Source organism: Podarcis filfolensis (assembly GCF_964270895.1).
Source record: "Podarcis filfolensis genome assembly, chromosome: 11".
NCBI lineage: Eukaryota > Metazoa > Chordata > Lepidosauria > Squamata > Lacertidae > Podarcis > Podarcis filfolensis.
The window spans coordinates 61,515,393-61,540,688 of record NC_139613.1 but is presented as its reverse complement, the minus strand read 5'-3'; the positions used below and the strand labels follow the sequence as shown (position 1 = coordinate 61,540,688).

At 42.7% G+C, this 25,296-nt stretch overlaps 1 protein-coding gene across 9 annotated transcripts in view; it reads left to right on the top strand.

Annotated features, from left to right (window-relative positions):
• SMC5 (structural maintenance of chromosomes 5) overlaps positions 1–25,296 on the top strand; it is a 67,103-nt gene that overhangs the window by 7,263 nt on the left and 34,544 nt on the right. For 8 of the 9 annotated variants that reach the window (XR_014539770.1, XM_083576597.1, XM_083576603.1 and 5 more), the window contains 13 exons: positions 4,532–4,672; positions 6,570–6,731; positions 7,781–7,852; positions 8,788–9,043; positions 9,999–10,153; positions 14,473–14,586; positions 15,404–15,498; positions 15,842–15,974; positions 17,529–17,702; positions 18,041–18,210; positions 20,179–20,302; positions 20,793–20,915; positions 24,856–24,981. Coding sequence is in view for 8 of the 9 variants with exons in the window: in XM_083576597.1 (XP_083432723.1) it covers positions 4,532–4,672; positions 6,570–6,731; positions 7,781–7,852; positions 8,788–9,043; positions 9,999–10,153; positions 14,473–14,586; positions 15,404–15,498; positions 15,842–15,974; positions 17,529–17,702; positions 18,041–18,210; positions 20,179–20,302; positions 20,793–20,915; positions 24,856–24,981 (1,845 nt within the window). In the remaining variant the exon portion in view is untranslated. The remainder of the gene's footprint in view (positions 1–4,531; positions 4,673–6,569; positions 6,732–7,780; positions 7,853–8,787; positions 9,044–9,998; positions 10,154–14,472; positions 14,587–15,403; positions 15,499–15,841; positions 15,975–17,528; positions 17,703–18,040; positions 18,211–20,178; positions 20,303–20,792; positions 20,916–24,855; positions 24,982–25,296) is intronic. The other variant, XM_083576598.1, reaches the window with a different exon arrangement.

Here is a 25,296-nt window from a genome sequence, read left to right as displayed (position 1 = left end):
TGGCAGCCCAGGCCATGCTAAACATGGAGATGCAGATACTATCTTGCCCATCCTGCTTTTTCATTCCTTGCTCCTATTATTTATAATTTGCTTACCAAGGTTCTTATTTCTCATCTCTCTTTCTCTTGAAATTCATATGTCCTGCTTTCCTATCTCTTCTTAGAAGAACAGGCTGGAGCTTCAGTTTTAGAAACTGACTAAATAGGAATTATACTTACTTTTGGAACTGGCTGTGTTGATATTTCAATAAATTTGTTTGGGTTTCTGTGTCCCCTTTATCTAATCAGTGTGGCAGAAATCCATGGTAACTGCAAGAGACAGTTTGAGCAGAAGTCTGAGCAGCAGCCAGCACAGCTGAGAGCAGGGAGAGGCATTTGGGATTTTTACATCTGTTTGTTGGTTTATTTTATAAAATTTATATACTGCTTGATGGGGGGGGACCCCTCACAAAGTGGTTTACACAAAGCTAATAAGACAGAGAAAAATTCACAAGCATACTTTAAAACATACAAAAGTTAAAATACAAAAACGTATTAAAATTACCTCAACTTTCTAGGCATCTGGGTAGGCTTGTCTAAACAAGAATGTCTTTAGCAGGTGCCAAAAAGAGTACAGTGAAGGAGCCTTCTTGATCTCAGTAGGCAGGGAGTTCCAAAGTTCAGGTGCTGCCACATTACCAATGTGGAATGGCTATTGGGTGTTATGTAGCACCTGTAGTAGTCCTAGTTCTGCCAATTGAAGAGGTCAAGTGGGCACATGTGGGGTAAGGTAATCTCGTAGGTAAACTGTTCCCCTAATATAGTAGAGGCAAACTTTCCCATTTGGCTTGCCAGATTATTTTGGCCAAACCATGCCCAACTTGCCCAACACCTGAGCTCATATATGATGTCAGGTGTGTGGCAGGTAAAGTTGCAGCTAGGCCAAAAGGGTCTATGCTTGCAAAGCCTTATGCATGGCATTTTGCGGCCATCACCAACCAGCCAGTCAGCAGAGCTTGCACATTGCTTGGCATCAGGCTTTGGAAATGCCAGCCACCAAATGTCCACTCTTGGGGCTTGCACAGTGCTGTGCTTTTGCCTGTGCAGGTCACCTGCTATAACTGTCATGTGAGGAGATTGACAAGGTGGCAGTCCCACCCACTTGTCAAACTTGGCCCACAGCAGGTGGGGGAGATAAGGATCTGACTCACTGCCTTTCTGGAAGAACTTCCTTTTTGATTTTTAACATATTTTCTTGCTTCTCTGAATTAGTGACTTTTATTCCTGTAATTATTTATCACCTACAAAACATCTGAAATGTTAGGAGAACTGTAGAGATTAAAAGGTGAGACAGTCCCTGTTACAATCTAATAAACTTAGCAGTAAAGAAAACAGAACACAGAGGGAGGAAAGCACTGGAGCAGCTGCTCTTCCTGGCCCCATCTGTTAGCTAGATCTGTTAGCTCTTGCTCTGTTCTTCCTGCCAGACAGACAGTACAGCCTTCTTATGGCCTCTGGTATCCTGGCTGGTGGCAGAGGTATATTACAGCCCAGTCCTATGCATGTCTACTCAGAAGTATGTCCCATGGAGTTCATTGGAACTTCCTCCCATGTAAATGGGTATGGATTTCAGCTTTACTGGCAGGCAGAGCAATCCTATACTCCAATGTGGGGAGGATGAGGCAATTTACACCCCCACTAAACCAACAACTGCCTTTTTTTAAAAAAAGGTTTTTTTAATTAAAAATTTTCTTGGGTAACATAAGTACATAAAGCGTCTCTGCTTTCAGTTCAGTCCTTTCTACAGATCAGTTATATTCAACTTGAGACAGTAATGGTTTAGACAATATAAGGTTGGGGGAGATGGGGGGGAGAAAAGGGGGGTAGTAAACTTCCATTCTTTTTCATAGTGTATGTGCCAGGTTTTTGTGTCGGCATCACGTGGGTAGGTTTTCTTTCTATTCATTTCTTGGTTGTCATTGGCAGTGAAGGGGACTGGGGGGCCCAGGGCCTGGTTGGTTGCCTTCAGCTGACTGCAGTGAGTTTTGTTTGCATGTTTCAGGGGGAGGAGTTGTTGGGTCAAATTAGCCGTGTTGATTTGGATGCTGTCGGTGGGTTCTTGTTGTCTTGTTGGGCTGTGTATGTAATAAAGGGGAGCCATACTGAGGTGAAGGCATTCTCTTTTGCTTATCCCCACTCTAGTTTGAATTTGTTGGTTAGCTTTTCTAGTGTTATGATGCTCCTGGCTGCTGAGAGTAGGTGGCTTATGAGTTCTTTGTGCTGTGAGAGTGCATTATTGTCTTGGAAAATATTCAATAGGTTCAGTTCTGGGGTGGCTTCTAGTACCTGTTAAGTCCCCAAAAAATATGCAAAGTAACTTATGTTCAAAAGGGTTGGGTTTGGGGGCAATCCCATTACATGTGGAGGTATGTGCCTGTAGAGTTGCAACCTCTCCAGCATTTTGGTGAGGTTCTTGGGTGTATAAGCACCATCTTTTGTAGTGTTAGGTACTATCTATCGATAAGCTTCAGTGTGAGCTTCTTTCTTTTAGCTGAGATGGATTTAAAGGGAAGTTTAGACCAGTTTAGTCCATTGGGTTGGGGTTTTTTTTTTAAACCCTATGTTGTGCTCCCATTGCTTTTTGATTGAGATGATGTGTGTGAGATTCTGGAGTAGTATTTTGTATATTGTGGATACCCTCCTCTTGCCATGTCCCTTTACTGTAAGGAGGTTTTTGAAGGTGGTCAAGGGCCTAGTAGTTGCTGCTTTTACTGCCGGGTTATTTAAGAAGGACCAACAATGGCCTTATCCTATGTTTTCAGCCTGGGAGGGTAGGGGAAAACAAAGCTTGAAAAATCCCCAAATGGTTTTAAAATGGCAGATACAGCCACTTAATAGAAACACTGTTAAAGTCTACCAGTCATGGCCAGTGTGCTAATGTTGCACACTGATGTCAGCTAGAAGGAGAAGACAATGCACTCTGGCTGACAGACACCCCAATTATGCCCTCCTATCCCCAGCACCAAAGCTGCCGGATATGATTATCCCATAGCACCATCCAGTGTGTGATCCTCAATGACAAATTTATGGAGACACCAGGCATCACTGCATGTTGTTTAGTTTTTCTACATCCTAAGTGCTCACATGAATTGCTTTTAAGTAGAACAGCTGCCAGCTACAAATGGATTGGTTCTTCCATGAGCCAGCATGTTGTTTTTGGATGCCCTGGCAACCCAAGGGATCTTTCTTTTAGCCTACCCCCTGCCTAATATGTTGCCTGGTAGGCTTCTCAGCAGCACCCCTTGCCTCCCTTTCTACCCTCTGCTAACTGAGTGCTTCGTACATCCAGGAAGCAGCATTGATGAACTTGAGACACCTGCCCCATCCCCATTCCCAATCTGAGTGATCAGGCAGTGGTGGGGCCCCCAACCTCCCTTTCTCACCACTGGGTCTCTTTCTGAGGCCAGCTGAAGCCAAGTCAGTCTGGGGTTCCCTTCTAATTTGCCTTCTAATATGCCTCAGCTCAAAATCAAAAGTCTCATTTGTGCAGCATCTGGGATCTGCTGCTGGCATGGCGGGTACAATTCCAGTGGCATCTCGGAAGTTCCAGGGGCATCTGGCTTTCACTGTATCCTACAGCTTCTCATCTGCAGATTTCAAGTACAGTATAGGATTGCACACCGAGGTTGTTAGATATACTGTATTTTGCTGGTGAAATAGTCGTATTGTGTAACTGAAATGTTGTTTTAGGTTTACTGTTTGATTAGTCATTCATGAGTTTAGTGTAGTTCAAACTCCTTTATTTAGTAATTGAATTATTGTGTGTATATAGATTCTGATATTTTTGTATTTATTGGTATGTACTTTTGGTTAGCCACTTTGCCTAGCTTTAGAAAAGAAAATTGGGGTACAAATATTTAAATGAAATTTATATACTTAGTGTTACATTGACTTGATTGTTAACAAGGTTCAGGCTAACCAGGGTTCATGCTTTAACAATTTGCTGACTTCTGATTCTCTGGTTTCAAGTCCTTCTCAAGTGGGAACATGGCTCGCCTTCATTGTGCTGACAGAAATGTTAAAGTCCCAGTTGTTTTGTCTACACTGTTCATTTATCTACTGGTTCTTATAGCTGAATTATGAACCACGTTTGATTCCATATTAGGAAAAGGAAATGCATAGTTTAAATATTCAGCAACAGCAGCAGATATCACTGGAACAGAATCATAGTTAAATGCTGTGGAATACTTCTTTGCTACCCTGCTATCTCCCATTTGCAAGGTTTGAGAGGACCTAATGCAAAGCATATAACATTTCATTGTTTCTTGATAGATTAGATTACTATTGATACCAAACCTTCATTTTGTATATGGGCTTCTGACTTGCACTCTGACAAGTAAGATCCATTTTCCATTAGAGAAGTGAGGTGCTAATTTGATAGAAATACTAATTCTTGTGTATTTGAGTTTCAAATAGGGCACATCACAATTACAAAACAAGTTACCTTTTTTTAATTGAACCAACTAAATAACTTGAAATACATATTCTGACAGAATTCATGTAAAGAGAAACATAGCAACCTAGAGAAAATGAAGCAAACAAATGAAAGGTATAAACAAGATGTGGAGCGATACCATGAACATAAACGCCATCTGGATTTAATTGCAATGCTTGAGAGAAAAAGGCCCTGGGTGGTAAGTTCTTTTTTCTTTTAGACTTTTGGGGAAAAACAAAAACAAATGTAATGTAACAAGTGTACTTGAATGAATTGTAGAAGTGGATAGAAATAGAAGAGGAAAACAAATAAATCACAGTTATTATAAAGATGACAAGATGAATTGCATTTTACATTATTTCTTTATTACTGTTATTAATATCTTGCCATTCAAGATACAGATCTTTCCAAGGCAGCTTACAAGTAACATCAGTAACATATTAAGAAATCTTTAAACAGCAATAGAACAACAAAAAACCCAGTCAGATTTGCAAAGGCCATAGAATGTATATATTCTTTAAATTTATATAATAACCTCTTTAAGAATTTGTCTTCAAAAGTCTAGCTGCTTTTCCTAGGAGAGCATTCAGGGCTATTTGTATGCTGTAATTCTGTAGGAGTGCAGAAAAGGCTAAGAAGGAACTATTGGATGCGGAATTGATATTTCTGGAAATCTCCCACCTTTCCCCCACCCACACGCTAGTTTGTAGCCATTGGGTTAAAGACTAGTGGACAGTGGCCTAGATCAGTGAGGGAGGACCTGGGGTCCTCCTCCACATGTTACAGATTCCTATTTCCATGACTGAAGTCTTCCAAAGTGAGAATCCAAAGATCAACTGAGTAGCTACAGGATATTTAAATTGACGGTTCAGGACTTATCTCAAGGACTGCCTCTCCCCACATGAAGCGACCTGGACCTTGCGACCAACATCTGAGGCCCTTTTTCATGTGCCCCCTCCATGTGAGGTCCAGAGGGTGGCAAGACAAGAAGGGGCCTTTTCTGCAGTGTTTGTGGACTGCTCTTCCCAGGGAGGTGCCTTCACCATACATCTTTAGCTGCCGGGTGGAAATGTTCCTTTTCAACCAGGCCTTGGGCTGATTAACATTCTAGGTTCTTTTAAATGTGCTTATGGGAGGAGAGGTTATGGGTTTGTTCTTGCTTTTTGTGTTCTTATTGTGTATTTTTATGCTGTGAACTGCCCTGAGTTCTTCAGACAAAGGCAGCATACAACCCCACCTCCTATAGAAGAGGTGAAATAGTCACTATGAGTGGTAGAGGCAGCATAAGTCCACTTCAGTAGCTTGGAGTACACCAGACTGTGTATCAAGCACATCTGAGCACAACCCAGAGGTGCTCTTGCTGCATAGTCTTTCATTGGCCCAGGAGGTCTTAAACCTACAGACATGTCTGGACATAGCAATCCTGACAAAGACACAATTATTTCTCTTATTGTAGCCGCCAGTAGTTAGTCTAGCTGTGAGCCATACTAGTGCCATACTAGGACATTATGGTGATACATTTTTATAGCATTCCCCACACCACACTCTATCCTCAATTAGAATAAAAGAACAAAATAGAAATTTAAAAGTTAGGCCAGGTATAAGGAACCTGTTGCCCTCTGGATGATGATAGACATCAGTTCCCATCAGCCACAGCCCATATTGCTAGTGGTCAGGGAAAGTGGGAGTTGTAATTCTGCAACAGGTGGAGGGCCACAGGCTCCCATTCCATGAGATAGACCTGCCCTCCTTAAGCATAGATGGACAGATGTCAAAGTAATTGCTTGGAACTATTCACCCACTCCAATCCATCTAACAGGGACATGTTTGCATTTCCTGACAGGTTAAGCGGTGAACAAAGCAGAAACTTCAGACGACTTGTTTGGGCTATCGAGCACAGAGATGTAATGTCCTCACAGACAACATCAGGGCCTGTTCGTTCAGACTGCTGCCTCCTCCATTTTACATGTTATATAATTTGTCTTAGTGGCTTATAATTGTAAGCCACATTGGGCGCCTTGGCAGAAAGGTGGTATATAAATGCATGGAATAAATAATGTAAATTAATAAATCTGTTTGCTTGCATTCCTTCCTAGGTATATGAAGATGTCCGCAAGCAATATGAACAGGTGAAACAAAACAGAGATCGTCAAAAGGAGGAATTAAATGCACTAAGAAAATCACAATCTCCCATGACACATCAGATCCAAGAGGCTGAGAAGCAATGTGCAAGTCTGAATAACAAAATCCAAGAGAAAGTATGTATTTAAGAGTTCCTTTGTAAGTCTCATGGACATACAAGTAGTTTAGACATGTAGCTGAAGGTACCCTATGTAATGTAAAATGAAAACACTTTTAATGAGCAAAGAATTAGAAAGGAGTCAGTGGAGTAGAATCAGAACAGAAAGTTCTACATAGTCTAGCTTCCTGACACCATCTAAATCACAGTATGCCTCACAAAGAAGGTAGTGTCTAAGGACATCCTAACTTGCTATTTCACCTGGGGATAACTTGCAGTCCAAAATTAGGTCTTCAGAGCTTGGGCTCTGTCAGGGCCTGGCTGGGGTTCTGGCTTGTTTTATTGGAATTCATTGAATTCTTCCAATTCAGAGTCAATGAAGTCAGTGCCTTAAGCTGGAGAACCTGAAATGCAGCAAAGAGAGAAATAATGTCTCTCTTTATCTATCAAAGGCAAAGGCCAAACTCCTAGTATTTATGCTGAGATTGGCCAGCCCAGAGACTTCATATTACCTGCCAATAGCAGGGCCTGATTTTGTATACTCCTATTCCCTTCAGCACCTGAAGTAGATGAACATATAGAGAGCCCAGGACCAACCACTGAGGTTCTTGGTTCAAGCTGCAGAGCTCATAATGAGTGTGGCCAAACATCATTCCCCTATCCATCCACCCACAGGGAGTGGTTTGAGTTTCATTGATCTGTAGCCAGCCTTCGGTGCCTTGCTGTGGAAGTTTGTGATGCCCCACAGGAAGAAACTTACATGTGAAGTGAGCTACAACCAAGGCATCAGGATACAAATGGCAAAATTTATACATGTATCCAGCTTTATATTGAATCTCAAAAGTTGATTCCATAAAGCTGCAGTTATTTAAACTGCCAACTATATACTTGTTAACGGTAGTGTGTTTAGCATTTAATTAAGAGGCAACGATTGTTCTCCAGAAATAGTTGTTACAATATGCAGTTTAATCCATGGTGTAGTAGAAAAGTCGCCTGTCCATACTGCCTTAGATTCTTTTATTACAGTTACAGCTGATTTCTAACTTTAAAAATGCTTTTGGTATATAGGCTGCAGCTATCAGAGAAACATCTCAGAAATGTAAACAGCATCAAGATGCTTTGGAGTCAAAAGACAAAGAAGTAAGTTTTGTATTATATTTTGCATTTAACTCTCTCTAAAACTTTAGGGACGCGGGTGGCGCTGTGGGTTAAACCACAGAGCCTAGGGCTTGCCGATCAGAAGGTCGGCAGTTCAAATCCCCGCGACGGGGTGAGCTCCCATTGCTCGGTCCCTGCTCCTGCCAACCTAGCAGTTCAAAAGCATGTCAAAGTGCAAGTAGATAAATAGGTACCACTCCGGCGGGAAGGTAAACGGCGTTTCCGTGCGCTGCTCTGGTTCGCCAGAAGCGGCTTAGTCATGCTGGCCACATGACCCGGAAGCTGTACGCCGGCTCCCTCGGCCAATAAAGCGAGATGAGCGTCGCAACCCCAGAGTCGGTCACGACTGGACCTAATGGTCAGGGGTCCCTTTACCCTTTACCTTAAAACTTTAGTAATTTGAACCCATTGCGTTTCTCCCATGTTGTGCTGATTTTATAACATGTTTAATTTTCTGACAGAGGCATTCATTTTATTCCAAAAGCATAAATGCTAATATTGAGGATTCTGTAATAGTGACCCCTGCCTTTCGTACTTGCTAGATTCTAGCATATTTCCAGGTAAATAGTTGCAGTCATTAGCGTCATTTGCTTCTATAGCACTTTAGATATAAAAGGTCATGACCTTGTAAAGAATTATGTAGACCAGCAAGTAGGCATCCCAGAATTGGAAAGTGCAGGTAACCTATGATCAGCAGTGCAAGTCAATTGGATTTTGTATGATCCTGTTTTGCTTCCAAGCTAATAGGCCAGGGGTCACCCAAGTTTGGTACTAGAGAGAATGATAATGGCTGGTGGGTTTTTGGGTTTTTTTAGATAATAAATAACTTCCATTTTATCTTAGCTAGAATATTCTTACTTTTGTAAAAACTTCTTTTTGTTATTGGCATGCTTGAGAAATGCTTGTGTGTTTTTTAGATTGAGAGAATTATGCAGGCAATGAGGATGAAGGAGGAGGTAGAAATGGACCGACAGAAGAGAATACAAAACACTCGTAAGATGATAGAAGACTGGAATAATGAGCTAAGAAATACAGACAGTCCTGAGAATATTCAACCTCAGATGGATTCAATTAATGCTGAGCTTAACCATTTGCAGGGAGAGAAACTAAATATTGATGGTGAATTAAATCATCTGACAGGAGAAAAGGAGAACTTGCTAAAGGACAAAGATGGTAAATGGGCTTAACTGGGTGCTTGCTGTTAGTACTGCAGTAAGCCCACAACTTACATGGGGGTTACGTTCTGGGGATTGTGCCTGAAGCCAAAATCATGCATAGTCAGAATACATTGGGTTCAGTGGCAGGTGGGATTGCTAAAATCTTTCCCCCCCCCAGATGCCCATCCCTTTTTATTTACTTAATTATTTTTGCCAAGTGGTAAAGCTGAATTTCACAATAGGAAATTGGCTTTGATAACTGACAACCAACCCAAATCCCCAGCCCTGAAGATATCAATTCCCGTTGACTTTCTTTGTTAACATGACAGAGAAGGGGTTGGAAGCAAATGTTCTCAATAGGCTCTTTAGATCCTAGCCTTAGTTAGGTGTGTTCAAACATACTGCCCCCCAAGGACTCCCCACCCCCCAGGCAACTCCTAAAGCTGTATGTTGATGCTGATCCTGAAATTCTTCCAGTTTTGGTGAATGGTGTCTGGAGCCGGCTTAGAAGCTCCACTGTACATGTGGACCTCCTGTATAATGCTCTGAATCCTGGCCGAAATTTCCAGCGAGGATTTATTCTAGTATGGCAGGGAATTCAGCAGCTGAATTCAGACTGGATGCTTTAACAAAATTCCACATAGCTTTCTCCATGGGCTGCTTGCCAAGAGTGGAAAGTATATGCTAGGAATTCAGCTTTGCCTTGTGATTTCTGCTCGCCCTCCAGAACGATCTCTCCTCTCCTCCTCCTGCATGCTGTTCTGTGGGGTTGCAAGGGGGAGCAGGGAAAGCCTGATTGCGCTAGTGGAAGTTCTTGCACGCGCTTCTGCTAGCAGAAGCAGTTAGTTGGATATGCGTCAAGGGTCTAGCTACGGGTATTTTGTGCAAGACAGCTCTTCCCTCTATAGTGGCTGTAGTTGTGATCACGAAGCCCTGTGAACATGGCTCCTAAAGCTGTCTCAAAATTACAGGAGTAATGAATGGCATTGTGCGGTTTGAGAATATGATGAAGATGAAGGAAGAGAAGCTCAGAAGGAGATTTCAAGACACACACGTTGCTCTTACGTGGCTAAGAGAAAACAGAAACCTGTTCGAAAGAGAAGTCTGTGATCCCATGATGCTTGCAGTAAGCTGATTTGCCTGACTATTGTGTGACTTACTCATCACTAAAATGTAATACCACTACTGCTTATAAAACTATAATCCATTGTTTTAATGTGAATAGTCGAGCCTGGCATACAGGTACCTTTATGTATTGAGTTAAGCCTGTGGTGTGAATCTTGCCTTCTGCGAAAGTACAGAATACAGTTGTACCTTGGCTCCTGAATGCCTTGGGAGTCGAATGTTCCGGCTCCCAAATGATTGAAAACCAGAAGTGAGTGTTCCAGTTTTTGAACGTTCTTTCGAAAGCTGAACATCTGATGGGGCTTCCGCTGCTTCCGATTCAATCTTTGGAACTTTGGAAGTCGAACGGATTTCTGGAACGGATTCTGTTCAACTTGAGGCTTTGTATTTTGAAAAGTATGTATGTATGTAGTTCATACCGTGAACTAACAAAGACATATGACCAACATATTAAAGTTAAAAGGTCCAGGGTGAGTCCCCACTCTTGCTGGGCTGCTCCAAGAAAGTCCCCCCGCCTCACCCTTTCCTAGTCTTGCCATCAGTGAGGTTTAAGAGCCTTCCAGAAAAGCAGTGCCTTGTAAGAGGATGGGGAAGTTATCATACAGCTTGTGGGGCCTTTAGCACCTTCATTTCTAAGGCTAATTCTGGATCAAATAACCAGATCTAATCACTTATTTTGAATGGGTTGTTTCAAACTGCTTCTGAGAATAACCTTTTTGACAAAGTGCAGTATTTTTATCGTTTTCAGTTAGTTTCATTTTGAAGTTACATGGTGGTTATTAGGTCAAACGACACCACTTCCAAACTTCGGCTGGCTCCCCCAGGGTGGGAAGTATGGGGGGCGGACTTACTGCATTTTCTCATTCTCTCCCCAGACCCATTGGTTGCAATGGAGAGAGGGAAATTAGTTGTACCAGCTTTAGGCTGGTAATGAGGAGGACCCCAGCAAATGAAAGCAGGCCTCCAGAACACTCATTTTGGAGAATAATGCTGGCTACCACCAGGGAAACAGCACCGCAGGGACATGCCCTTCTATGTGGAGCCTTCCCCTGCAGATAGAGAGATACTTGACCTCAGTCCTAACCATCTGACCTGCCGGCAGATAGGAGGAGGAGGGCTAATTTATTTATACCTCACCTTTTTCTGAGATGGGTTACAGATAAAAACAAGAACTATGAAAATGCGGGGGGCGGGGCGGGGAATGTTAATAGAATAGAAGCTATATACATATGTGTAAGATTGTGGCTGGATCTAGACATGTCAAAGAAGTGTTTTACTTAAACCTACCGTAAATTCATACAGGGAAATCTGGTTGGGAAAGACGGGACTCCACAGCGCCCCCTGGTGTCACATTGTTATATTGCATATACAATACATATAAAACACTTTTTCTTTACCACTCTAGCTGAGTCCTAGGATTACTCTGTCCATCCATCAAAAGTAAATTTACTTATTAAAAAGCATGCTACTCAATAAATTTCATTTTAAGAGGTTTTCATAAAAACAATAAAAATTCATCAGTAACATTCAGTAAAACTTGATAAAAGTGTGCATCACAAATAAAGCTTAGCATTGTACAAAACAAAGACAGTTTTTCAGAATCTAGGAAAACATTGGTGAACATGTTTTAAGAGGCTGACTTATTACAGTCTCCACTAGGGCTGGGCGATAACTGTTTTTCAATATTGCAGTATATCACCAGTTAAACATCATGATATGTCAATATATCACAACATCTGAAATAAGGAAGGGGCTATGCAGAGGTGAATAGGACAGTGTCCTGGCAACTGCTACTACTTAAGGGTTGGGCTTGGCTACCAAGTGGTGGCATTCAGGACAATCCAAAGTACAGTGATGCATCATAGTGAATACAAATAATCTGGAACTCCCAGACGGCAGGCAGGCCTGCTAGGCGGCAGCAGCATCAACAACTGGGGGGCGGGCAGAAGCAGTGGCAGCCTGGCAGCAGTGGCACAATAAGCAGCCTGCAAAGCCCTGCCATGACAGTGGGTGCTGGCACCAGCCTGTGAGGCCTTGTGGTGACAGCAGTAGTGGTGGCCTGCAAGGCCTTGCAGCAGTGGCAAAAACGACGCCTGCCTGCAAAGCCTTGTCCTGACATTGGCAGGAGCGGTGGCCTGTGAGGCCTTCCCATGGTGTCAGGAGACAGTGGCGGAAGCAGGGGTGACCTGTAAGGCCTCGCTGAGCAGGCTGCCACAGCTTCTGCCACCACCTCCCACCACCGCCAGGGGGACTTCCAGGCCGCCACTTCTTGCCACCATGGCGAGGCCTCACAAGCCCCACTGCTTTTGTTGCCACGAGGCCTCATAGGCCGCCACTTCCCGTTGCTGATGCAAGGCCTCGCAGGATGCCACTACTGCTGTCACCTCCTGTCATTGCTACAAGTCCCCACAGGCCTCTGCCCTAGGACTCGCAGGCCACTACTGCTTCTGCTGCCAAATCCTGACCTCAAAGGCCAGTGCCGTTACTGCCGCCACTTTCCATTGCCGCCATGAGGCCTTGTAGGCTGCGGCCACTATTGCTGCTGCCTTCCATCGCTGCCATAAGGCCTTGCAGGCTGCTGCTGCTGCTACTACCACTATGTATGACCACCAAGAGGTCTTGCAGGCTGTCACTGTGCCGTTGCTGCAAGGCCTTGCAGGCTGCCATTGCTATGGCCGCCAACTTCTGTCGCTGCCACAAGGCCTCGCAGTCGCCACTGCTTGTTCCACCGCCACGAGGCCTTGCATGCTGCTACTGCTGCCCCCCTCCTGTCACCACCATGAGGACTCACAGGCCACCACTGATTGTGCCGCCACTGCCAGGCCTTGCAGGTTGTCGCCGCTACTGCTGCAGTCCTGGCAAGTTGTTTCTGCCACTGCTGTTTCTGCCTCCTAGCAGAACTGCTGGCAGCCTGGCAGTCCCAAATTATTTGTATTCACTATGATTCATTGTCGTGGTTTGGATTGTCCTGAATGCCATCATTTGGTAGCCAAGCCCAAAACCAAAAGTCCTGCTGGGATGCATTTTGGCTTGCCTGCTGATGAAACAAACTGTATGTATAATGTTGTCATTTATCCATTTTAGACCTCTTTAAGTAGTAGCAGTTGCCTGGACATTGTCTTGTTCGCCTCTGTATAGTTCCTTCCTTATTTCAGACATTGTGCTAGTTGCAGTGTTGAGCTGGTGATTCTGTGAGGTTTAGCTGTGGATGACATTTCAACATTTAGCTGGTGAGTTATCGTGATACTGAAAACCAGATATTGCCTAGCCCTTACACACATTGTGATTTGTGATATATTGCCAGCTCAGATATTATGAAACAGTTATCACGATGTGAACTTCAGACCCGTTTTGGACAATATATTGATATATCGCCCAGCCCTAGTCTCCACCTCATGGATTGTGTGAGGAACAGTATTCTGGAGGTTGGGTTCTATCCACAAGAAGCCCTGCTTCTGCATTGTCAACAAGTGACAATCTACTGGTTGTGGAACCACCAGCCATGTCTCCTTGGAAGTTTTTAAGATCAGCCTGCTCTGTACTAGGGGAGGCAGTCTGCTAGGTGCCCTGGTGTCAGGTTGTTCAGGGCTTTCAATACCAACAACATCAACCTTGAAATTGGCTCTGCAGCTAATAGGCAGCTAGTGCAGATCTTTCCACACTGTTAAAATGCATGCAAAGCTGGGTGTCCCACTAAGCACCCTAGCACCTGCATTTTGCACCAGTTACAGGAAGAAGGCATAAGGTGGGCCACATACAGTAGTCTAATATTGAGGTTACCCTCAAGAAAAAGTCCTCATTTGGGCTCCTCCCACATCACCTGGGACTTACTAAGTTTCCAGGGTGCATCCGGATGGCACCATACTGCAGCATCTCCTCTCCCACAAAGATAACGACAGGGCCACAATGTAACCACCAACATATGAATTAAGGTACTTCTAGAATAATTAGCCACAGCATAATGAGTATTGAGCCATTTTAAAGAATAGAGCACATTTTATTTTCTTTGTTGATGCCCATTTAATGTAAGTCATACTTGAAATATATAATTTCATTATAGGTCATTTAAAACACACACCAACGATGAAAAAAGAAGTAAGCTTCATTGTATTCAGTGGGACTTGCTCCCAGATAATGTGTGCACAGGATTTGAAGCCTCAGTCAAATATCCGTCCTTAGCTATATTTGGAAATGTACTTGCCATTTATTTAGAACCCAAGTATCAGCTTACTGGCTCCTTTGCCTTCATGCGCATTTTATTGTTCTTTTTCTATTACTTTCAGCCACCGTTTGTAATTGTTGGATTTTTTTTCTGCACAGATCAATATGAAAGATCATAAGCATGCTAAATATGTAGAAAATCACATTTCATCCAACGACTTGAGGGCCTTTGTCTTTGAAAGCCAAGAAGATATGGAAATCTTTCTAAGAGAGGCAAGGACCAATTCCTACATTAAAAACAGCTTGGTATCGAAGTCCAGACAGCAGAAAGCCTAATAAGTAGGCTCTTGATTGCGTCTCTCTCACCACACTGGTAGCAGGAAGCACGGCTCATTTTTCTTTTCTCCAGTGCATTTCCAGCCGCCAACTAAGAGAAGCACATGAAATGTTATGTTTTTTAGAAGTCACCTTGTTGAGCGAGTGAGGGAAAAACCTGCTCTACTGTTGCCTGATAACAGTGACTATATGAAGATTCAGTTTCTTTATTCTTCTGATACAAAGTTAATGGGTGCTAGGCTTTTTGGAAAATTCACTTAATAAACAGGGTGCAGATAATTCAAAAAAGAAAAGTGAGGCACTTCTTAACCCTGTCCTTAATTGATTGAAATGGCTTTCAGATAAGGAGTTGTAAAAGGTAAAGGGACCCCTGACCATTAGGTCCAGTCGTGACCGACTCTGGGGTTGTGGTGCTCATCTCGCTTTATTGGCCGAGGGAGCCGGCGTACAGCTTCCGGGTCATGTGGCCAGCATGACTAAGCCGCTTCTGGCGAACCAGAGCAGCACACGGAAACGCTGTTTACCTTCCTGCCGGAGCGGTACCTATTTATCTACTTGCACTTGGACGTGCTTTCAAACCGCTAGGTTGGCAGGAGATAAGGAGTTGTAGGTGGTTCTAAATTAAAGATCCTCTGAAATACTCTCTAATGTTACTATTGTTACCTACACAAGAGAACTGTTAAAAAGCTCAGTTCAAACGTTTGTCTTAAGACAGCTAAGAGTGTTCTCTTGGCATTGATGCAATCTTGTTTAGGTGCGTGATGTTCAGAGGCTCAGAGTGAATGCTGTGTGCTCACCAAGTGAATCTTATGCTGAAAGCAGACCTTCGAAACCAGTTGAAGAACTGTTGTAAGTTTTGAGCTATTTATCTTGAAACCCTACATTATAATAATGGGTATAAGTTATTGTGTGAAAGCAATTGTGCAGTGACCTAGCTGTTTTCACCACGATGCTCAGCATACTGAATCAAATTAATTTAGCTGATTAAATAAGCATTTACTATTTGCTCAATTTTGCCTGTCGTAAGCTTGCAGAATTTGGCTTTTGATGTTACAGAATCTTAATATTTAACCTCAGTTAAAATATGATTGCTCATATTTATTCATTTCTCCAACACTCTTGCTCTGAGAATTGATTATTCATCTTACTAATTGGGGGGAATGTATTTAACTGCCTCTCTTGCCTTCTTCAGCCGGTATGGAGTTTTCTCTTACTTGAGAGAGTTGTTTGATGCTCCCCACCCTGTGATGAATTACCTGTGTGATAAATATCGCATTCATGAGGTCCCTGTCGGCACAGAGAAAACCAGAAATATGATTGAAAGGGTGAGGCATGTTGACTAAGAGAGATAGAAATCTGTAGTGTTTAGGAAGACTCTTGGCGTGATGCTGCCGCCTTTCCCTTAGAAGCAAGCAACACCAGATCAGGAGGCCATGAACTTGTCATACTTTATATAAGCACATTAGCAAAGCACAGTAGCAACAAGCAGCTAAGAAAAGCACATACAATCAAATTACACCTCTCCTATGTGCTGTCCCTCTGTGTTAAGATGGGTGGTCAGTCTTTTTGCCCCATTGGCAGAGATGAGTTGAGTTTCTTCGAACACTTAAAGTCGTATCTGTTCTTTGTTTCCCAGCAGCAGTGGAGAGAAAGTGGTGCTTGATTTTTTGGGGTGATGGTTCTGCAGAAGTCACCAGCCAGATTATTAGCTGGGATTAGAAGGTCTGAGCACAATATACTGATTCTGGCTGAACTGAATACCAGTTAATTTATCGGCTTAATTCAGAGAGTTTGACTTGACCTATAAAGCCTTATGTGGTTCAGGATCCCAGTTCCAAAGATCACCTCTCCTCACGTGACCCAGCCTGGAGGGAGATGTAGAGGGGGTGTTCTTCAGGGGTATTTACTCTCCACCCCATCCCTATTTGTGGAATCTAGTCTTTTAGTGGTTAAGTCAGTCTCTATTGTGCTGTTCATCTTTGACTATTTAGTGTATTGTTGGATAAACATTTTGATATTTTGTGTTAAATGTATTTTAAACTTGACTTATAACTGTACTTACCTGTATGTATTTTTCTTGTAAAGTTGTTTTGAGACTTTTTAATATATAAAGCAACTAACAAATGCAAATAATAATAAATACTGTGCTTAAATTTATAATCTGCTTTCCTATCAATTGGATCTCAACTGGCTTACAATAAAATATAAAACAGATAAAGCATCCTAAAAACAATCGTCTTAAAACCACCTGTACACACGCAAAACACAAGCTAAAAAAGTGGAAACGGCAGCAGTTAAGACATCACTTCATTTCTACCTCACATGAAGTTCCGCTCCCAAAGTCTTAGAAGGCCAGTAGTCGCCCCCCCCCCCCCAGTCCCTTTAAAGTTCAGGCCTGGTGAGCTGCCCTTAATTTGCAGGGAGGAAACAAAGGAGCCTCCTTTCTTGCACTCCCAGTCAGAAGAGGTCTTAAAATGTGCTGAGATAGAAAGCTGTCTTTCTGGGAGCCGTATGTGGCTGCCCCACATCATTGGTTCCTGAGCCCTGGGGCAAGGGGAGGAGAGGGTAAGGCTGCCATCCAGCCTTACCTCAAGTAATGATCACAGTCCGTAGTTTCTGCATTTCACTTTATTTCCCTCTCACATTGCTGCCTGCAACTCCACTCCCGCTATCCCGCTGCCATGTGTATGTATTCATGCCAATTTAGGATAACACTGCATGCATCTGATGCGAGTGACTGTAATCCACTAAAATGTATGATGTAATAAATTTGCTACAAATTATTTGAATTTTTTGTTGCAATAGACTAACATTCGGGATGTTAATAGCTATCCCTCTGGAGGTGATATAATTGTAGTGTGGTAATTTTGTGTGTGCAGGTCATAAAAGAAACCAAACTGAGAAACATCTACACAGCAGAAGAAAGATATATGGTAAAAGTGTCTTTTTACACAAATCAGACCATTACCAGTAATACATCACTGAAGCCAGCACAGTTCCTTACTGTCACAGTGGATGCAGACGAAAGAAGGCAGTTGGAAAATCAACAGAAGGTAAGCTGATTTATCGTGATGGTTTAGGAAAACAGCAGTTCATGATTTGAAATGTTGGGTCTTATTAATCCTGTAAAGTCTTTGGTCAGCAATTTTGGCTGGTGTTTTATATCTGTTTTTCACCACATTTAACACTAAAGCTACAATTTGAAAGTCACTTTCAAATATCACAAGAATATTTGCACCTGAACTTTAAAATGCTGTGCACCTTCTTAATTTAATTAACACTGTTAGCATTTTTGGGGGGGGGCAGGGAATACTCCCTGTTTTTAAAATGGTTGCCTGTGCACTATGAACACATTATACAGTGGGATTTTCTTCTGCACTTTTTACTTTAGGAAATTGCAAGGCAGCTGGAGTTGCTGGATTCTAAAATGGCTTCTCTCTCTGAAAAACAAAAATGTATGGAACACAGAGATAATGACCTCAGACAACAGAAAAAGTTGCTATTGGATAGAAAAAACAAAAGGAAGCAATTGGAATCAAAAATTAGTATGAAAAGTGACAGGTATAGTTATTTTATATATTTATTATGTAGAGAAACAGCACTCAGAAAACTGAGCCAAACCTGGATCAGAACTGTTACTGCTTTGATAGTCCATTGATGATCATGGAGCCATTTAAGTGATTAGGAAAACCTGTCATCCTTCTGCTGAGTACTGTGAACTTCTGACTATGATAAAATGGATATGAGAGATCAAGTTGGAAAGAGGGGATTAATGATCTACAAGTCCAATTAATCTTTCCACCCTTTTTAAAAGACTTTATAAAGGCAAATAGAAATGTCATTAGAATTTACATAATATTTTGTTTATATTATGTATTTTATGTTTTATTTATAGTCATATTCATATTTTTGCCCTTTAAGTCCTTAGTCCCCCTCAGTTTTTCTTACTTTGCTTACTTGCAGGGTTTGGACAGTTCCGTTCCCTTTGCCCTAAACTTTGTTCTCTTTGCTACACTGTTACCAGGGGGCAACCGCATAAGCGCATACTTGCATGTGCATTGTACGGTTTGTAATTTAAACATCAGCTGTAAAAAAGAAGGCAGTATGGACAATCAAATTTAATTACTTGGCTTATGAAAGTTATATAAATATTGCATTGCCGGGGGTTGGACTTCCAATCCTACAGTTCTATGATTCTATTAAATTGTGGGGAAAGTAAGGAAAGGTATGTGCTGAGAATTTGAAGTTCTGTGTGTGCCTCTTAAAAAATTGTTGGGCGATTTTTCTGTAAGTTAATGTCCACATACTTGCCAAAGTACCCATTGGTGCTTAAAAACATGGAAGAAGAATACTTAGGCAGGATTCAGCTAAATTTAAGCACTTTCAAATCTATTTGATTTTAAATTGGAAGAGTTCGGCATATTCTTAGATTTTCCCATTGAAATCAGTGGCTTAGATCCAGAGGTGATCTTGTGCAAGTGGAAGGTACATCGACTCCTGTGAAGGGCTCACCCTCAGCTTCCACCAATTCCTCCTGCAGCCCCAGACACTGTTTTCTGTGCTGATTGGAGGTTCTGTTAACCCCCAAGATCGGCTTTCCAGGTCCTGCCGTATGGAAATGGAAAAGAGCAGCCTGCAAACATAATTCCACTTGCAGACCTTTGCGTCCAGACAAGAGGATTTAAAAATGCTTAGGTAAAGGTAAAGGGACCCCTGACCATTAGGTCCAGTTGTGAACCGACTCTGGGGTTGTGGCGCTCATCTCACTTTATTGCCAAGGGAGCCGGCATACAGCTTCCGGGTCATGTGGCCAGCATGACTAAGCCGCTTCTGGCGCACCAGAGCAGCGCACGGAAACGCCGTTTACCTTCCCGCCAGAGCGGTACCTATTTATCTACTTGCACTTTGACGTGCTTTCGAACTGCTAGGTTGGCAGGAGCAGGGACCGAACAACGGGAGCTCACCCCGTTGCGGGGATTCAAACCACCGACCTTCTGATCGGCAAGTCCTAGGCTCTGTGGTTTAACCCACAGCGCCACCCGCATCCCCCCCCCCCAAAAAAAATAATGCTATACTTTGGCTGTATAAATAACTCCTTTGGTGTTCATAGAACCTGCTATTCCTTTGGTGGGCAATTTGCGTAACATGACAGCTAGGATTTCAGACCTGACCCCAAAAATGGTTAAGAGTTGACAGAATTTAGCTTGAAGAATTGAGCTAATGATGACAGGCATCCCTGTTTTCCCCTGTGCTTGTTAACGTCAGTCAGGACAGAGCTTGTTAATTGAATGATAGGGCAGATGTGTTTTAGAGGCACTATTGAAAATTAGGTTTTTATTTATTGTGAAAGCTTTGTAGACTTTACTCTTTTAAGTTCTTCAGCTTGCACAGGATAGTCTGATTTTCTGTACTTTGAAAGGCAGTTATCATGCCTCCTCATTGTCAAAACATAAATCTAGCCTTCATAGGGTTGAACTAGGAATTTTGTAGTAACTCAAACAGCATTGCCCATAAATCTTCCTTGCGCAGTTTGAGACAAATGGAACAAGATGGCGTCAACCTGGCAGAAGCGTCTGAGCGAGCGAAGATTGCAGTAAAACAAATTAACACTGGAAAAGTAAAACTCGTCACAGAATTTATGCAACTAATAAAGGTAAACACACATCTCTCAAAGGTTGCTGTTGGTACGTTGGCGTTTTATGAATTTATTCAAATAATGATGAACTCCTCCCTTCCCCAAAACGAAGACCTAATTGATAGATGTATTGAACATTTTATTTCTCAATTGCTTGTCACCTAGAGGAGTCCATTAACATCGATGTTGTTATGAGCCTGATGCATGACAGTGCAAATGTTCCAAAGGAATAAAGTCTACAAAAATGCCCACTCATAAGTATATTACAAGGTGAAGGGTGGGATATAAATTTTAATAATACATAAATAAATAATAAAAAGTGCTTTGCACTATCATTCTGGCAGGTTGGAATGAATTGTTACTCACCTGGGAAAAGCAAACTTTATTCTCAGTTGCCAAGTGTTTGATCAAACAGAAGAGGCATTGCATCTGGATAAACACCAGATTGAAGAATAATAAATGCTTTTCTTTTTAGCAAAATCTTCTAAATGATACTTGTTTTCCACAGAGTTGTGTGACCTTGAACAAACAGAAAACAGATTTGGTTCTACAGAACATGAAAGCGGCTTTCCACAAGAGCAGACTTGAGGCTGAATATAAAGCCTGCGCTGTCCAGCTACGAGCTGCAGAGGTAAGACCTGCACTCTCACACTTGTTGAATGAGCTTGAAAACCTACTTTTATATATGGAATGCCGTTTAGGGGACGGGCCATTGTCCTGTGTGAGAGGACATGCTCTTCCTGCAAAAGGTGTCTTCAGGTAGGACTGAGAAAGTCCCTCTCTGAAACCCTTTTGCCAATTGGTGTCCCCAATATTTTGCCAGGAGGGATCAGTGGTCTTACTTGCTGCAAGACCGCTTCCTTGTTCATGAGTATATTCAATCAAGATCTGCAAAATAATATGAAAAGGCACAATGCTTACCTAGGGCACCAGCATTTCACATCCTTTTTACACACCCTGACAGATAGGGAGAGCAATTTCCCTGATAGTTTCCCTTACCTGCTAAAGGAAGCCTATCCTTGAGTTTTGAGGACTGCAAATGCAGGTAAATAGAGCACCATTAATAGCAGCAATTAACTTCTTTTGTTAGTGAACTGTGCTGATGGTCTTTAAAAAAGGCTTTGTACAAGTAGTGGCAGACAGGCAAAATCCAATTCAGCCTTTTTCTGTGGGAGACAAATGCTGCATATGTGGGTTCTGTCAGCACAGTGATTCATTAAGAAAAGTAAAACATTATCTCTTAGATTAGAATATGTTTTCCTTGCTAACATGCATGAACATTTAAAAATGACACATGCACATTAGCAGATTTTATGTGCTTTTCTTGTTCAGTATAGCACCTTAGATCAAGAACTCTAATATTTATCTTAAGCAATTTTGGTTTTTAATTTTCTTAATGAATGTGAGAGGCAAATATGTGTTTATGATCCATATGGAACAGTAGGGAGGATTGTTAGCCCCATCTGCTCGTCAGATAATTGGCACAGCCACCTCTGTGTTTGACAACTGTTTTGAGAGAGACTTGATAATTGTCTTGTTTGGATTAATTGATTTTTATTTTATTTTTTGGAACATGTACCGTGGCACATTTGGGGAGAAAAATCCACCAAGTACTGTTCAGAACATACATTGCAGTATTTATTTTAGAATGAATTTTAAGAACACAACAATCATGTTTTCCTTCTGTGTTATTTTTCATAATTAAAAGTTTTGGAATACTATTAGAGTGGCAATCTTTTCAGCTCAGTTCTGCATGGAAGTGTTAGTCACTGGCTACTATTTTTCAGTAGACTCCCATCCTTTTACTCCTAATGGAGTCAAATAAAGCATATGAGGAAATACCAATACTCTGCCAAATATCTCTTTCTGAACAGGCAGAAAGAATAATTATCCTAAAGACTAAGTTTATCATTATTATTTTAGATAGTCCAGCATGATGAATGTTTTACCCTTCAGAAAATTGTTCTTTTGGCAGATAAGAGAATTTCTCTGCCCCTGTTTCACTAGGAGCAGCTCACAGGGAGGGGGCTGCATGTGCCTGAGCTCCTGCCAGCAGCATCTCTAGTGCGAAGGGCGAGGCAGAACTCCTGCCAGAGTGTCCTCACAGCACTTACTGACTCCTGATTTCCTCTGTAACAAGAATGGTATACTGAAGTCTGGTAGCTACCATAGTGCATTGTTTGTTGGTTTGTTGGTTGGTTGGTTTGTAGCATTAATACCGGACGTAGCTAACCTGAGATCCTCTAGACTCCAGCTCCCATCAGCCCCAGGCAGCGTTGCCAGTGAGCAGAGAGGATGGGACATCTGGAGAGACAAACGTATTAATACCGTATTTTTTGCTCTATAAGACTCACTTTTTCCCTCCTAAAAAGTAAGGGGAAATGTGTGTGCGTCTTATGGAGCGAATGCAGGCTGCGCAGCTATCACAGAAGCCAGAACAGCAAGAGGGATTGCTGCTTTCACTGCACAGCAATCCCTCTTGCTGTTCTGGCTTCTGAGATTCAGAATTTTTTTTCTTGTTTTCCTCCTCCAAAAACTAGGTGCGTCTTGTGGTCTGGTGCATCTTATAGAGCGAAAAATACAGTAACTCCTGATTTGTAACCTGCTTTTCAGCCCAAAAAGTCTTCCAGAGGGGCTTTTGGGAATCCATAATTATACAATCCCTGCCCTTGGGCTTACAACCTAAAAGTCATGACACAAAAGGAAACATGATTGGGAGGGAAGAGGAAAAAAGCAAACTCGGGCACTAGTTCTTAGTTACGTATTTGATTCACTCCCAACAATCGAAACAACTTCTGAGAAGTGGCTGAACCTTGACGTTGTCCTTGACTGTTTGGAGCCTAGCAGAGTTCTGGCAGTGTCTCATCAGTTCCTCCATGACCTGAATGCCCCCCCCCCAGCTGATGGCCCTGCTGCCATTATTCACAGCACAGTTCTGGTGGCTCAGCCAAGCTGCTGGTAAAAGCAGGAGCAAGTGGGGAAAGGGAAGATGGTAGCTCCTCTTGCTGTGAGCTGCTTCCTAACCCTTGAAGCTTGGGCATTTTTCTCTCTCCTGTGATTCTGAAATGCCTTCTGTGGATGAATATGTTGCTGTACAGAGATTAATAGATCAGACTGGTCTGTGCCTTTAGGTTTATTGATTTATCTATGGCATTTATAGCCCACCTTTCCTCCATTGTTTTCTTCTACTCCATTTTATCCTCGCAACAGCTCTGTGAGGTTAGGCTGAGACACAGCGAGTGGCTCAAGGCCACCCAGGGAGCTTTGTGGACTCTTTGGCCACTACACCCCACTGGCTCACTTTCTCACAGACGAGAGATAGCAAGGGGGGAAAGGAGGGGAAGAAAAGCAAGCAAACTCCGTGCCAATGCCTGAAGTTCCTGGATATTCAGATCAGATGGTACTTGTGGCAAATTGGCCAGCTCTCTTGGAGTACACACAACAGCTGTCTTTCCCCAGCCCAGGGTGGGGATCAGCACGGGTTTCCCTGTTGCTTTGCCACCCCAGGGTGGCTGCTCTTGGAGTCTAGCATTCGCTTTGGCAGCTCCCTGCAGCTGCTGTTTCTCTGGTCAGCAGGCGGGTCCCGGCTAGTCTTCCTCTCGCTTCTCTTCTTAGGAGGCCGCAATGGCAGCCTCCCTCACAGCGCTTGCTGTCTTGGCCTGGGGCAGAAGTCAGGTTGCTCTTCACCTTGGCCTGGCACTTCACTCCCTGAGCAACTCACCAGCGACCACACACTGTGCAATGATAGTGTGCTATGAAACTGTAGCGGCCGCTGAAGTCCTAGGCCAGGACACCCTGGGCTGTGTGCGTATGCGTGAAATAAATCAACGCTGGAAATCCAAATAGATGTGTTTTCCTCCATTGAGATGGGTCTAGATTTTATCTTGTGGAAAAAGTTTGTGTGAGAAACAGCTTTGTGGACTAATTCACACAATTATTTTTAGGTTGTAGGTTGAATAACACTTGCAGGTGTTAAAAAATTATTTAAGGGTTTATCTACAATGCTACAGATGATGTATTTAATTAAGGCATTTTGTGCCCCACTCTTTAACCAGAAAGGGTCCTAGAATGGCTTACAAAAATCAGTCGTAGGACTGTCCCTTTGCTCAGGGTGAAAAGGCCCACCACACGAGGGAAAATGAAGTGCAGGAGGGAAAGAGCAAACTCAGGCACAAGGTCTTCAAGGTCCTCTTCTTCTGTGCTGATTCTGGCTGCCCAGGCACACTTTCCTCCCTCAGAGCCGATCTGGGAGCAGAGCAGTGGACTCTGGCGGAGCAAGCCAGGAAGACAGATCCTGCCAGACAGTTCTTCCCTCAGACTTCTGTCTTGATGGCAGCTGCTGACTCCACAGGAATGAGCTGGATGGAGCTGCCCTCCCTTCCACACCTGGCTGGTGTCCTCCCTGGGCCCTTTCTACTTGTGGCTCCATTTTTAGTTTTTCAGAGTAATTATTTATTTATTGAATTTATAGCCTGCCCTTCCTCCCAAATTCTGAAGGCCTTGCTTTGGTCAACGTTTTGCTGAGTTTTTCATGAAAATAATAATACTGCCCCCCCTTCTGTCTATTACAGCAGCAGCTTTTGGAGCTGGATGAAAGGAGACGCGCCCTCTTGGAGAACTGTAAAGGTTTCATGAGGAAAGCTATGCAAGCTTGCAACCTTCGTCCAGGTCAAAGTATACCAGAACATTTCAGCAACGTAAGTGCCACAACAAAGGACTGACACACAGACACACACACAACTAAACCCCAGGCGGAGCCATCTTTTGTTGATGGAAACTGTTGCACAATCACATAGGACCATTTTTGCTCTGTTCCGAAAGTGCCTGATTCCCGGCCTTTATCTTTTAGAACAGTTCAAGAAAATGAATAGGAAAATGTTTTCAAAGTCATCAGTACACCTCCTATTACCATATATTTGAAGACACTTCATAAACTTATTTTCTAAAAAAATTATTTTTATTGAGTTTTACATAACCAATTTGAATTCAAATATTATACATCAACATCATCA